Source organism: Lissotriton vulgaris, chromosome 11 (genome assembly GCF_964263255.1).
Source record: "Lissotriton vulgaris chromosome 11, aLisVul1.2, whole genome shotgun sequence".
NCBI classification, from domain to species: Eukaryota; Metazoa; Chordata; class Amphibia; order Caudata; family Salamandridae; genus Lissotriton; species Lissotriton vulgaris.
Window position 1 is genome coordinate 109,173,514 of NC_141699.1, and position 12,507 is coordinate 109,186,020.

The 12,507-nt window shown below is 44.0% G+C and overlaps 1 protein-coding gene across 2 annotated transcripts in view; it reads left to right on the forward strand.

The window, feature by feature from the left end:
- Positions 1-12,507, forward strand: part of PRR14L (proline rich 14 like) — a 492,002-nt gene that overhangs the window by 194,569 nt on the left and 284,926 nt on the right. For both annotated transcript variants that reach the window (XM_086942815.1, XM_086942816.1), the window contains exon 4: positions 2,910-8,235. In XM_086942815.1, the coding sequence (XP_086798941.1) occupies positions 2,910-8,235 (5,326 nt within the window). The remainder of the gene's footprint in view (positions 1-2,909; positions 8,236-12,507) is intronic.

The window sequence follows — 12,507 nt, forward strand, 5'->3', positions numbered from 1 at the left end:
GGGCAGCATCCGCAAAATCTCTGACATGGCCCAGATCATTTGGGCAACTGCACAAGATCTGCAGTGGTGGTTAAAGAACCATGTTTGTGTCAGTGGCAAACCCCTCTTCCTTCCCCAACCAGATTGAGTAGCAACAGTTGATAGCCTTTGACCTTCCGCCCGAAGTCTGCGATGTCGTCCTGGCAGCGAGGCATCCCTCCACCACCAAAATAGTATACTCCTGCGGTTGGGACAAGTTTGTGGCATACTGTGCAGAAAAGCAGATAGATCCCTTTTCTGCTCCTCTTTCTCAGGTTCTTCTCTTTATTCTTTCCCTTTCCCAGCAGGGCTCTGCTCTGGGCACCTTAACGGATTATCTTTCTGCTATTTCATCTTTGCTGCGGTTGCCTGACCAGCCATCCCTCTTCAATTCCCCTATTGTACATAGGTTCTTTAAAGGTTTACAACATATGTTTCTGCGTTCTCCCTTTATCATGCATCAGTGGGACCTTAATCGCGTTCTGACGATCCTGATGTGCGTTCACATTGAGCCCTAGCACACTTGTCCCGTCAGGCTCCTTACCATCAAGGCGGCCTACCCGGTGGCAATAACATCTGGCCGGAGGTTCAGTGAGCTTCAGGCTGTCATCCAAGCCTGCTTGCCTGAAAATCCACGCAGACAGGCTGGTTCTACAAACTACAACTTCATTCCCTTTCCTGTAAGCAAGTCCATCACTCTGTCTACTTATCTGCTCCGCCACCTTCCCTCTAAGAAAGATGAGTGCTTTCACCACCTGGACCTAAAAAGAGCGTTGTCGTTCTACCTTGACCGCACAAGAGTTTCAGGTGGACTTTTTGTGGGGTACATCACAGCGAAGAAGTGAAAGACTGTGCAGAAGCAGATGATCCCCCGATGGACCATGCTGTGCATTAAAATCTGCTATGCAATGGCCAAGAAGTAACCCCTTGAGGGTTTGCATGCTCGTTCTACAATAGCCAATGCTTCGTTAGCATGCAGAGTCTGAACTTCTGCAGCAACGTGTGCCTCATTGCACATGTTCACAAAACACTATTGCCTGGACAGTCCGGTCCGTCAGGACTGGCACTTTGTACAGTCCTGCAGGAATTTTTTGTATGAAATTGTTTTGCAAACCCCCTTTCGAGGAGGTATTGCATAGGTATCTATTCTAATACCAGGAATCTGCGGCTGAAAGTCTCTATCAGATGGACGAGTTGCTTATCTTCGGTAACGCCTTATTGGGTAGAGACTCTAGCCGCAGATTCCTTACTGACCCACCCGTCATCCCTGCTCTGCGAACCGCTTTCTAGGACAGGTCTTTTCCCTTTTCAGGGCCCTAGTTTTCCACACAAGTGGTCATTTCTCTTTGTGGATCCGTGCTCCTGTTGGAAAGTCGAGAAAATTAATTAACGTCCGCCCGCTGGGGTGGCACCTACATAGGTGCCATGCACGTCACTTCGGGTGTGGATGACACCGACATTGCTCCACTGAGTCTATTAATGCCACCTACACTGAGTCTATTAATGCCACCTATCAACGTGCAGGGGTACATCTCACAAGTTGCCGGGTCCAGTCTGACACCTGCCGATAATTCTAGGGTAAGGACTCTGTGGCTTGATAGTCTCTACCAGATAAGACGTTACCAAAGGTTTTTAAATGTGTTACTTTAACGGTAGATGGGGTGCTGCAACGTGAGTATTTGATCTCTAAAGTAAAGTTTCAGCAGCACTGCCATTCTAATGAGTTCTGCTTTATGTGCCTTATTCTTATTAATGTTAAAGCAGATAAAATCTCTGTTTAACGTTAGCGAGTATCCCGTAAAATAAATGAGCATGTAGGTGGTGCTACTTGTATAGCACAAACCTATCTAAAGAGCAAAGGCTGGTGTACAATTCAAATTAGTTTACAAGTAAAGCAATACAAGCCTTTTACTAAACCAGCATTCAATGTAAAGCAATTGTCAAGTTGCTAGTCTATCTTTCCTTTGAATATTTTTTCATGTACTAAAGCTGAATGATTTCTTCTAAGTTAGAACAAAATGAACAGTAGGAGAGCATATATTTACGCTTATGCAGATGTGGAATTATCTTCTGCTACAGTGTCCACAATAATTATTTCCCCTACAGTATTTTTCTGTACTTACCTAACCACGCACAAGATTTGTCTTCAAATGAATGGCCACCAGTCACCAACTGATATTGAATACAGGATGAAACTCCGTATTTCTCCCAAAAGTGATTAGTTTAAGATATGACTTATTTTTTTATGGGGTTTCGTTTTTTACCGTTCCAATACATAGACTTAACTCGGCACCCCCGCTTCCAACAGAATGCAATGCATGAATAAAGCAAGAAAAATGTAAACATTTAAAAAATGAAAAACCCAAATGACCCTGAACAGCTCAAACACCAGAGTTACATTGCTTATTGTTTTCAAGACGTAGACTTTGAAATGGCCTTAGTTCTCAGAAGTAAAATATTCATACTAACCGTGCTGTGCACACTCCAGGTAATATAGCTAATTTGACATTTGTATAGAATATTGTTATTTATTAACCTTTTAAACTAAAGCCAGCCCTGAAGTCATTTTGTCCTGCAATCTGCAGATCACACTCGCACATCTCACAACAATGACTTGTTAATCACCAGCCTTACATTTTCTACTGTACTGAGGAATCCTGCTTTTCATTAATTGCCTAGATGCACATTGTCTTTTTCTAATTGGCTACATTGCTGGTCTGACTGTGCAGTGCTTTTGATTCCAGACAGTGTATATCCACTAAAAGGCAGACTTGATAGATATTGTAATCCAGTGTGAACACTCAGGAGAATCCCTGTGAGTGCCTTCATCTGGTATGGGGGTGTGAATCTGTTCTAGGCTTTCTAATTAATCTATTTCTTTGTTTAAATAGGTAAAACCCAAGAAAATGCTTTGTGTCCCAGTCCACGTAAAGAATCACCAGTCATGGATCCTTCTGCGACGAGGACGTCAAGCAAAAAGGTGCACAACGAGCAAATGATTAAACCTCTTTCAGCCGACAGCAGTGAATGCGTGGAGAAATGCCAGCCTCTGACCAGTTGTGAGCTTTCTCATGTTGGCACCTTTGTTTTCACAGAGCCTTTAACCACTTTGAATAAGGAACCATCAAAAGAGGTTACACGCACAGATACTGAATGTACAACAGCAACTGTCTCTCTTGTGCCATCAGCCCAAGATGTTTACAGTACTACAAACCAAGAGGAAAGGGAGTCTCTTTTAAAGGAGGTAGATAAAGTTAGTGGCTTTCTACTTCACAACAGCTCTGCTGATTCTGACAATGTTGTAGAGTCACCCTCTAATTGCAGTGTTGCATCTTCCAACATAATTTGTGGCGTAATGACCAAGAAAGATAGTGCAGAGTGTTTTACATGTGACCAGGAAGCTGCGGTGCCACCATCCACAGGAAAGGATGACTGTTTTAAAAAAGCAGACATAACTCCTGCAATTGTATACAAAGTTGCTCAAAAGCATGCAGTACAAGGTAACTTTGGGGAAGAGCAGTTGTTACATGAGAGGTTTAGTGCCTGCAGTTTACGAAGTGAAGATGGAGACATCCAGGCAGGGATCAGCTCAGCTGACAGATGTAGTGATACTGCAGGCAGTGAAAGTGCAGTCTGCAAAAGCCCTCTGATGCACTGTGGAAGCAGCAATAGTTTGCCTTTCAACGCATCCCTTTTCTCTTCGTCTGTTTCTGTCACCTCCACTGAAGAATTCTCCAAGGGACTGGAACATACAGCAGTCTTTGGGGAAAAACAGAAAACTATCTGTTCGGAAGGGCTTGCTTGTGATGCAGATCCAGAGAAGTCAAGTCAGACAGACATCGCACCAACAGTTCTTAGTGAAATCACTATAGTTTCCTCTTCAACAGTAAAGGAAGGAGTTTCTCAAGAAGTGTTATTGGAAGTCCCATGCATTTACCCAGCAGGGTTCCTTCCATCTTGTTCTGCTCATGAGAAAAATGAACATTCCATGGAGAGCTTCAGCTGCTGCAAGACTTCTGTCAAGGAGGCAGAAAACGAAATGCCTCCCTCTTGCAGTGCCTATGTAGTATTTACTCCTGAAGTCAAGTGTTCCGACATGGAAAGCCATCATGATAGCGCCAGGGAGCTTTCATTTATTGGCACTCAGTTGTCTGCAGATCACGTTGGGTCATGGGGCAACCAAACTAATTCTGTGTCCATCTCCAGGAATGTGACTACTGTAACCTGTGGGATAGAGATAACGGAGTCCAACCGCTCATGCCACAAGCAGAATGTCTGCAGCTCTTCTAAAGATCTCTGGACCTTTGGCGATAAACATAGTGACAGGAGTAAGAACTCTAATCAGAGCCAAGCTCCAGTTTTGAAATCTGGAGTGGCAGAGGTGCCAAACATTGAAACTAAAACTGTACGCGCAACCTGCCACAGCGGCCCAGACTTGACAAGTCTCAGTTCACTAAATGATGTAGCACACATCTCATCCAGTAGTGGCAGCTTTGAATACAAGCAGGTTGGTGGTCTAGCATCAGATGGAGAATTCTATGATTTAAGAGAAAAAGCAGTTGAAAATGTAGGACTGGATATTAATCCTCGAAAGGAAGCTAATCTGCCTAAGTCCATTGGTTATGAACACCACATATCCACTGCTTGCACAGAGATGACAGACTCGTTCAATACTTTAGCTTTGTTGAGCAGATCAGAAGACATTGCTTGCACAGAGTATAGACCCCAAGGACTTAGCACTGCTTCGTGCATTTCAGAAGCAGCAGCTGAGGGAGTGACCCATCAGGGCCATTGCCTACAAACAGCAACTGAATGTTCAAAAGAGGATGCCTTATATCCCAGCAAGTGCAACACATCTTCACATATCATGTGTGCCTTGCAGTTAGATAAACCTGGTGCCAAGATAACTAAAAATACTCTTGCAAATGGCAGCAGGTTTGGACATGTAGAAGGTGCTGTGGACAATATGAGTGCAAGACCAAATTGCAGTCTTTCTCAGCATTCTGAACTCCCCATATCCAAAGCAGATATACCTGGGCGAGAAGACATTGCGATGTGCAATAAAAGCAGCTGTGACTTGAAGTCCTCTAAACTTAGTCTGCTGAATTCCTCTGTGACATACATGGGCTCCGACGTTTTGTTTAGTGGAAGCCCTTTGGACGTTCCCTCCACACTGGGGCTCTCTGATCTTAAATGTATCGATTCAGCTGCTATTGAATGTAGCAAGATTTCAGTTTGTCTAGTACAATCTCTCAATTTAAATAGCAACCTGTCCCTCATGCCTCCATCAAGTGAAAGTCAGAGGGTTGCTGCAGAGCTTGTAAAAAACAAAACAGAGCTTAGGGAGGAACCACTCATCGCCTGCATAGCACATCAAAGACCAAAGTCCAATGAAAGTGATCTCCCAGTGCTTTCAGAGAACATGACAGCCACAAATGAAAAGCTATCTCAGGAACATAAGAGAGGAGATTATGTTACAAACCTTCACCTGAATAAACAGTGTTTTACTCATGCTGATCCAATTGATATTGCAGATCTAAAGGTTTCTGTTTCAGGCTTGCCTAAAGAACAAGAGGCATATGAAAATATAAGAAATGCGCACTGTGTACTCAGCAATCCATGCCACAGCTCATTGAGCCGAGGCACTAGAAAGAAGATTAAAGCAGTTGGTGTAGATACTCGCGTAAAGGGTCTTGAATACCATCTGATGGCAACCAGTTCTAAAAACTCTTCAAAGACGGGCAGACCGCATTACCATTCTGAAAAAGAAATAGACTTTTCAACTGATCAGAGCATTCATTGTGCACCTTCTACACTATTGGAAGCCCATGTTCAGGTAGATAGTACTCCCATAGCAAACTTAAAAATGTCTTGCAAGCAATTTTCAACAGAACAGGCCTTATTTCATGGAACCTTTAGGTATGATATTCCTGAAGACATGCTTAGTGAACCTGACCTTAATCTGGACACTGTGGTTGAACCCATATTGCAGCATGACAGAGATTGCCAAACAGAGTCTGTGCAGGCTAACCACACAACAAACACTAAAGAATTTTCCTTTGCCTTGCTACAAGGCGGTTTACTGCAAGATAACTGCCAAAGTGACCCATCCAAACTTGAACTGTGCAAAAATCTTCCACCTTCATCTAACAGCATGGAAGAAGTTGAACTTTTTTCAGCAAGTACTACTGCCCATTTGCTCTGTGACAAGTTTGAGACCAAGGCCATACATTGCAATGAAGCCCAGCAGGGCCAAACACAGGATTTCCCTCTAGACCAAATTACTTCTCTCAAGGGTAATGGTGCGTCCACTGAAATTACATTGTGCAAGCCTTGCCTAACGACCTCACACACTCAGAAAAATTGCAATCTCCAAGCTAAGTCCTTGCTGGGAGTTGAATGTCATCCTGGACCCCAACAGAACTCTCAGGTCGGACACTTAGCAGAAGTATCCGTGGAAAAGGGATGCAAAGTGCCTTTCAAGCGAAAAAGAATATGGAAAGGTAATAGCAAATGTGCATCAGAATCTATGGCCCCTTCTGTTTTGGATGGCAGATTAAACACAGGGGTTTCCACTGGTTTTGAGATGGAGCGTTTAAAGCAGACCACAAGCTGCAAAAGTGAGTCTGCCTCAATGAAAACAGTGGCATTTTCTACAGGATCTCAGAAAACCAACAGCTTTTTTAAGCAAGACTCGGTTACCAGGAGTGAGGTAAAGAACCCAGGCGTCTCCCACAGTCTTGCATGTAAGACTGTACTGCAAGAAATCAAAAGGCCAAAGCTTTCCTCATGTCGATCTGGCACTCTGGCTTCCCCTATTGGCGCCGCCTCTTTGTCAGGAAATACCAACAAATGCATCTTAAGCTGCTCTAGCATTCCTCCCAAAAGTGCACCTTGTCTCCCCGTCCATCAAGAAGCACTAGAATCTAAAACTATGGTTACATGTACCGATCTTTTTAGTGCCTTTGAGGGGAACTTAAAACCCATCCATTTATCCATGCAAAAGAAGCAACCAGATCGAAAGTGTAAAATTATTCCTCCCCAGGTTCACTTGAGGACCATGAGGAAAATGAAGCCCCGAAAAAGCCTTTCCTGCTTAAAGCTGTCCCATGAGTCTTCTATCCAACAGGAACATACACTCCTCAACTTGTCCAGCACTGCAACCACTGTACTAACTTCAAATGCCAGCTGCAAGAGGTTAACGGCCCTTGTGCCAAAGCAAAGACGATTTAACTGTCATTTTATGAACTGCTTGTCCACCAAAGAGGCAGCCGTGCTTGACAGGTTGTCCATCATGGCAAACAAGTTGCTGCTTCCATCTTTTAGCAGCTGTACAGTAAAGTCTTCACTTTCTTCTTCATCGAACAGTTTAATGCTTCCAGACAATTGTAATCTGCTACGATCCAATAGACTTCTGGAGATTTTTTCATGCATCAATATGAGGATGGACTCCCAGTGCAGCAGTAGTTGGTCCTCTGCTTTTTCCAAAGATGGTCCAACACCCTTCATGAACCAGCCTTTAGCACTTTATCCTGGAGAGTCCTCAAAAGTACATTGTACAAACTTACTCAAAGATGGATCTCCCATGTCCTTTGGTACCCCATCATTCCCCATGGCCTTCCATGTAAAGCTGGATTCCTCTCATTTACTAGATTTTGATAGACATCCTTACACGCACAACACACCTGGCAGATGGGAGTCATATAACCTTTCAGGGCAGCCTTCAGAATGGACACTTTCACTCTTTCTATCGCAGTGTTCTTCAGCAGCCGAAGCCTCTGGTGTCTTCAGGGAAGACTTTACTCACAGGTGCGAACTAAAGCCCAGTGCGTTTAGCCTGCGGTCTGTGGAGTCAGCAAATACGACCCATGAACGAGGGCGAAGTTCGCTGAGCAGAAGCCAGACAGTTTGCTCCATGCATGGCCTTCACACTGTTTTAGCACTTTCTTCTCCTGGATGCTACCGTTTCTGGACAAGGAGGAGAAACCTGGGCAGCAGAATACCCACAGTACAGAGACTGTTCATGACACAGTTCACACAAGGCTTGAAGGGGATAAGATCTCAAGCCTCATTAGCACATCAACCCTTCTCGTCCCTTCCATATTCATTGGGTAGGGTCCTGGCTACGTGGAGCAGGCATGGTGTGTCCACCACTCCCTCAATGTTCACCAGTGCTCACTTTAATGCCTGGCAACCACCGATGGATATTGAAATCAGGTAAAATTGTTGATCTTACATGTATTGCATTGCTGATATCATTTGTCAAAATATATATATATTTTTTCATTTTGTTTATACATCCCTTCTACTGAAGTGTTTAAAATAATAAACCCTGCACTTAACAAATGTTTATATCCAATGTAAGGTTGTGTTTTCAGCAAGAAACAACATCCTTTTGTCATCAAGACAGTTGTCGTCATCCTGGGAAAGCCCATCCCCTCCACGTCTATGACACAATGAAGAAATCATTACATGTAATGGGGCAGCCCTGTTTCCCTCAGACCCTGGGTATAGTAGATGCATGCTACAATTGGTTCTGTTGGGTTTTGCAATGGCTTTGTAACAATAATAATTTACATACACAGGGGTCAGTATTGAGCCCCACTCTTTTTAATATTTATTAGTCTCCCTTGGCCCATCTGGTAGAATCTCAAGGTCCGCGGATTGTGTCCTACGCTGATGACACCCAGCTTCTTTTCACCTGCGATAAGAACATGGACTTCGCAGGTGATACAATCAGAAGCTGCCTTGAGGCCGTCTTTTCTTGGTTTCAAGTAAATCAGCTGAAATGCAATTCGGACAAGTCCGAGATCTTGTTTTTTGGCTGCCTTCCAGACGGCCATTGGAAATCATGGTGGCCCTCCAATACGTACCCCCCATTTTAGGCTGCACCTCTGGCAAAGAATCTGGGTGTTAAAATCGATAATGGCCTAACCCTCAAACCCCAGATTCTCAATGTAGTTGGCCAGTGTTTTGGTTTGTTACGAACTCTTAGGAAATTTCTTTCCCTCAGCCATAGGAGGATTACGGTACAAGCATTGATTGGCTCCAGGTTGGATTATGCCAACGTACTGTATCTGGGCCTGCCGGAATATCTTCTGACGCGCCTCCAATAAGTACAGAATGCGGCGGCAAGGGCCATTTTTGGCCTTAGCCGTAGGGCCCATACTTCGGCTCTTCTGAACTCGCTCCACTGGTTGCCGGTGCGGAAACAGATTCATTTCAAGACTCTGATCATGGCCTTTAAGTCCTTACACGGCATTGGTGCCGTGTTCTTAAGGAAAAGAGTATGGTTCTACTTTCCTTCTAGATCTCGCCTGCAACCAAACGAGCACGCATTAGAGGTCGCTCATATAGACAGCTGGCCCCTCAACTCTGGAACAAACTGCCCTTTGCTCTTAGAAAACTAGATAACCTGCTGTCTTTTAGGAAAGGGCGTAAGACCTGGCTGTTTGAACAATAGTTTGCATGCGCTTTCCTGGACACTTCTCTGTTGATCTGTATAGCGCCGGGACACTCTGCCTGACTACCTGAACGCTCTATAAAACACCCAATAACATAACATAACATACAATTTCATCAGACAATATACTTATACCAACATATATGTATTATGTGAACTTCTTGCCATAAAAATGGCTGCTATACAATCAAATTCATTAAAAAAAAATTGAGAAGACTTTTTTAGACAAACCAAGAACATTTTTTGTGACATAAATAGTGACAGACATGTGCAACATGAATCACATTTCACAACAACATAAAAGTCTTCATGAAAATCACGGTGTTCCGTCTTTTTTAGATTTCAATGTAGTTCAACTCCCACCCTATATTAGCTTCACAGTTGTTTTAGATAAGGGGGAGTGACTCAAGACGTACCGCTATTTCACGCCTTGTGTGGTGTTTCTCAGGTCGGTCACTTAGAAGTTTTTGTCCTATGAAATTGTATACAAATCACAAAGAAGAAATCCGCGTTCTGTGTACAGCTGAAAATAGGACTTTGGAAACCGATGAATTGTTTGAATTTCAACGTGGTCTGAGGCTGTAGAAACTTACATCAGTAAATAATTTTGTGGGCAATCGTTTAGTCAACAGTGAACTTGTATTACTATCATTACATATATCTGTATAATGTACACATTTTACTACTTCACACACAGGTTTCTATAAGCTCTGGCATAACAAGTACCAATATAATCCAGTTATGATTAATGAGACCTAGAGCGATGTCATGTCTGGCTTTTAGCCTCTAGTGACTTAACTGTGGTCTTAAATTGCTAGTGGTCACTCAAAAGGGGCATTAGGTGGTCTTCATCAATTAAGGACTGCAGATATTCATACAGGACATCTTGCCCCAGATTATGAGATGCCCAGCTGCCTTCCTCCCAGTTAACCCCTCTTGTTAAATCCATTGTTTTTTCATATCTGACAGTGAGTGTAATGACATGGTGGTACCCTTCCGCATCCTTGTTGTACCTAGTAATAGGACCAGTGCCAGAACGTGAACTGGGCTTTGACTTTTTTATCCATAGCAATCCTAGCATGCCATCTTTTTAGGTCTCGCTATTCGATGCGCATGCGCATCGAGCTTGCGAGGATATAGGGCTTTAACCAGAGTTAAACTAACTGGGCGATTTGGTGCTGTGCCCGTGGCTTTTAGGTCAATGCGCAAGCGCATTGACCTAAAATGCGCGTGCACATCACCAAATCGCCGTCTGTTCCCTCAGCCGCACTCCAGGCCCCTGCTGCTTTCACACCCTCTCCTCTCCCCGCTCCGCCCCCTCCCCTGCCCGCCGTGTCGCATTTCTCCTCCCCCTTCTGCCGCCCCTGCTCTACTGAAGCCATAAACATTCCTAGCCTCTCGGGCCTTTTGTGTACATCCTGGGGGCTCACTGTTGTTGCTGCGTGTCCCCCCTCGTGAATTTGTTTTTAGCCCTACACGTCCTACTGCTGTTTTCTCTCTTTCCCGTAGCTGCCAAGACGTTCAGAATTAAACACAATCTTTAGGGTAGTTATTGGGCATCATATTTCTTCATAATGTCTCCCAACTCACCCTCCGGCCCCCAACCCTTTCCATCCCACTTAAAGCACTGTTCCTCGTGAGCTGCTTAATGCCGCTCTTTTGTGATAATGGTTGTACCAGACAAACGGGTTCTGGGCATTTTTTTCCTGGCAAATCGACCGTTTAATAGTTTTATTGGAACAGTTTGTGAAGCTGCCGATCGAACCTGTTACACGGTGAAATCCAGCTCTCTGAAATGAAAGGGAATTACAAAGAACCCCGTGTAAGCTACACAGTACCTTGAAGTGCATGACTCACAGCTGCTTGTAAACTTAGTGACCTGCAACACTAAATTGATATGTTTGTTAGTGCGGTTACGCCCGTCCCACAGATTAAAGGTCACTCGTATATGTTGTCATTTAGTTCCCATGATGTCATCTTGGCCACAAGCCACGCAGTCGTCTTCTCTAAGGTGAATCCAGTGCCACGTGACTCACTGTGACGGCAGCATCCGGCCTGAGGTCACGTGGTGGTATTTCCTGTAAACCATTCACGGCTCTAATTGTGCGTTTGATCTCTGATAATGCAACCTTTTGTGTTTTTTGGTCACCGAATATTAGCAAGTCTGGACCTGAAAGTGCAGGTGCTTTGTTTATGACCGAAGAGCATGTCAAGTGTTTATGTCTGGCGTCCGCCCTGTACAAAGGAAAGAAAGACTCGCATGGCCGTGCAGTCCCTGCATTGCCAGGCTTGTAGTGCATCATTTCAGATGGGTGTCGTGGAAACGGAATTTTGGTAACAGAACAGCATTTTTGCCTCCAGTAATTGTCAGTCTGCACTTCAATCGCCAAAGGGCTGACTCTCAGAAATGTGCAGCCGCATTTTTTTCGGCAGTTGGGTTCCCTTTCACGCCTGTACATGCCAATGAAACTAATTACATTTCCATTTTCCAACTCCATGTTAAGCGTAGGAATGTAACTACACCCCACGGCCCTCACTCACCCTCGACGATCGATTGAGTGTGAGGTCGGTAGAGCGGATGAGACTTTAAAAAACAAAAGCAAAAATCTCAAAAGATCCTAGGGTAGGGACTGCAGTACTGAGAATAAATCAGTCACTTTACCCAACGGGTAAACGAGAAAAAAAATGATCACAACGTATCTTACTCCACCCATTCAAGCAGCTACGAAATAAAGGGATATTTTAAAACTGTTAATTCCACCCACCCGAGTTATCTAACCTATGACGTTCCCAACTCTCAAGAGTTTAAAAAAAAGAATTTTCTGGGAGATAATAAGCAACACCTGTTCAGTTGTAACAGGCTACCGAATCCGAATATTGCTGGTGGTAAGTCCAATGAATGCACCTTACGTACTTCAGAATAATCCTTATTCTGTTTTGAAGTCCTCTCCCTAGCCCTTCTTAAACAACTCTTGCTCCCAGCCAAATCTTGTTCGCTTTGTGATCCTTGCCATGAACGTATTTTG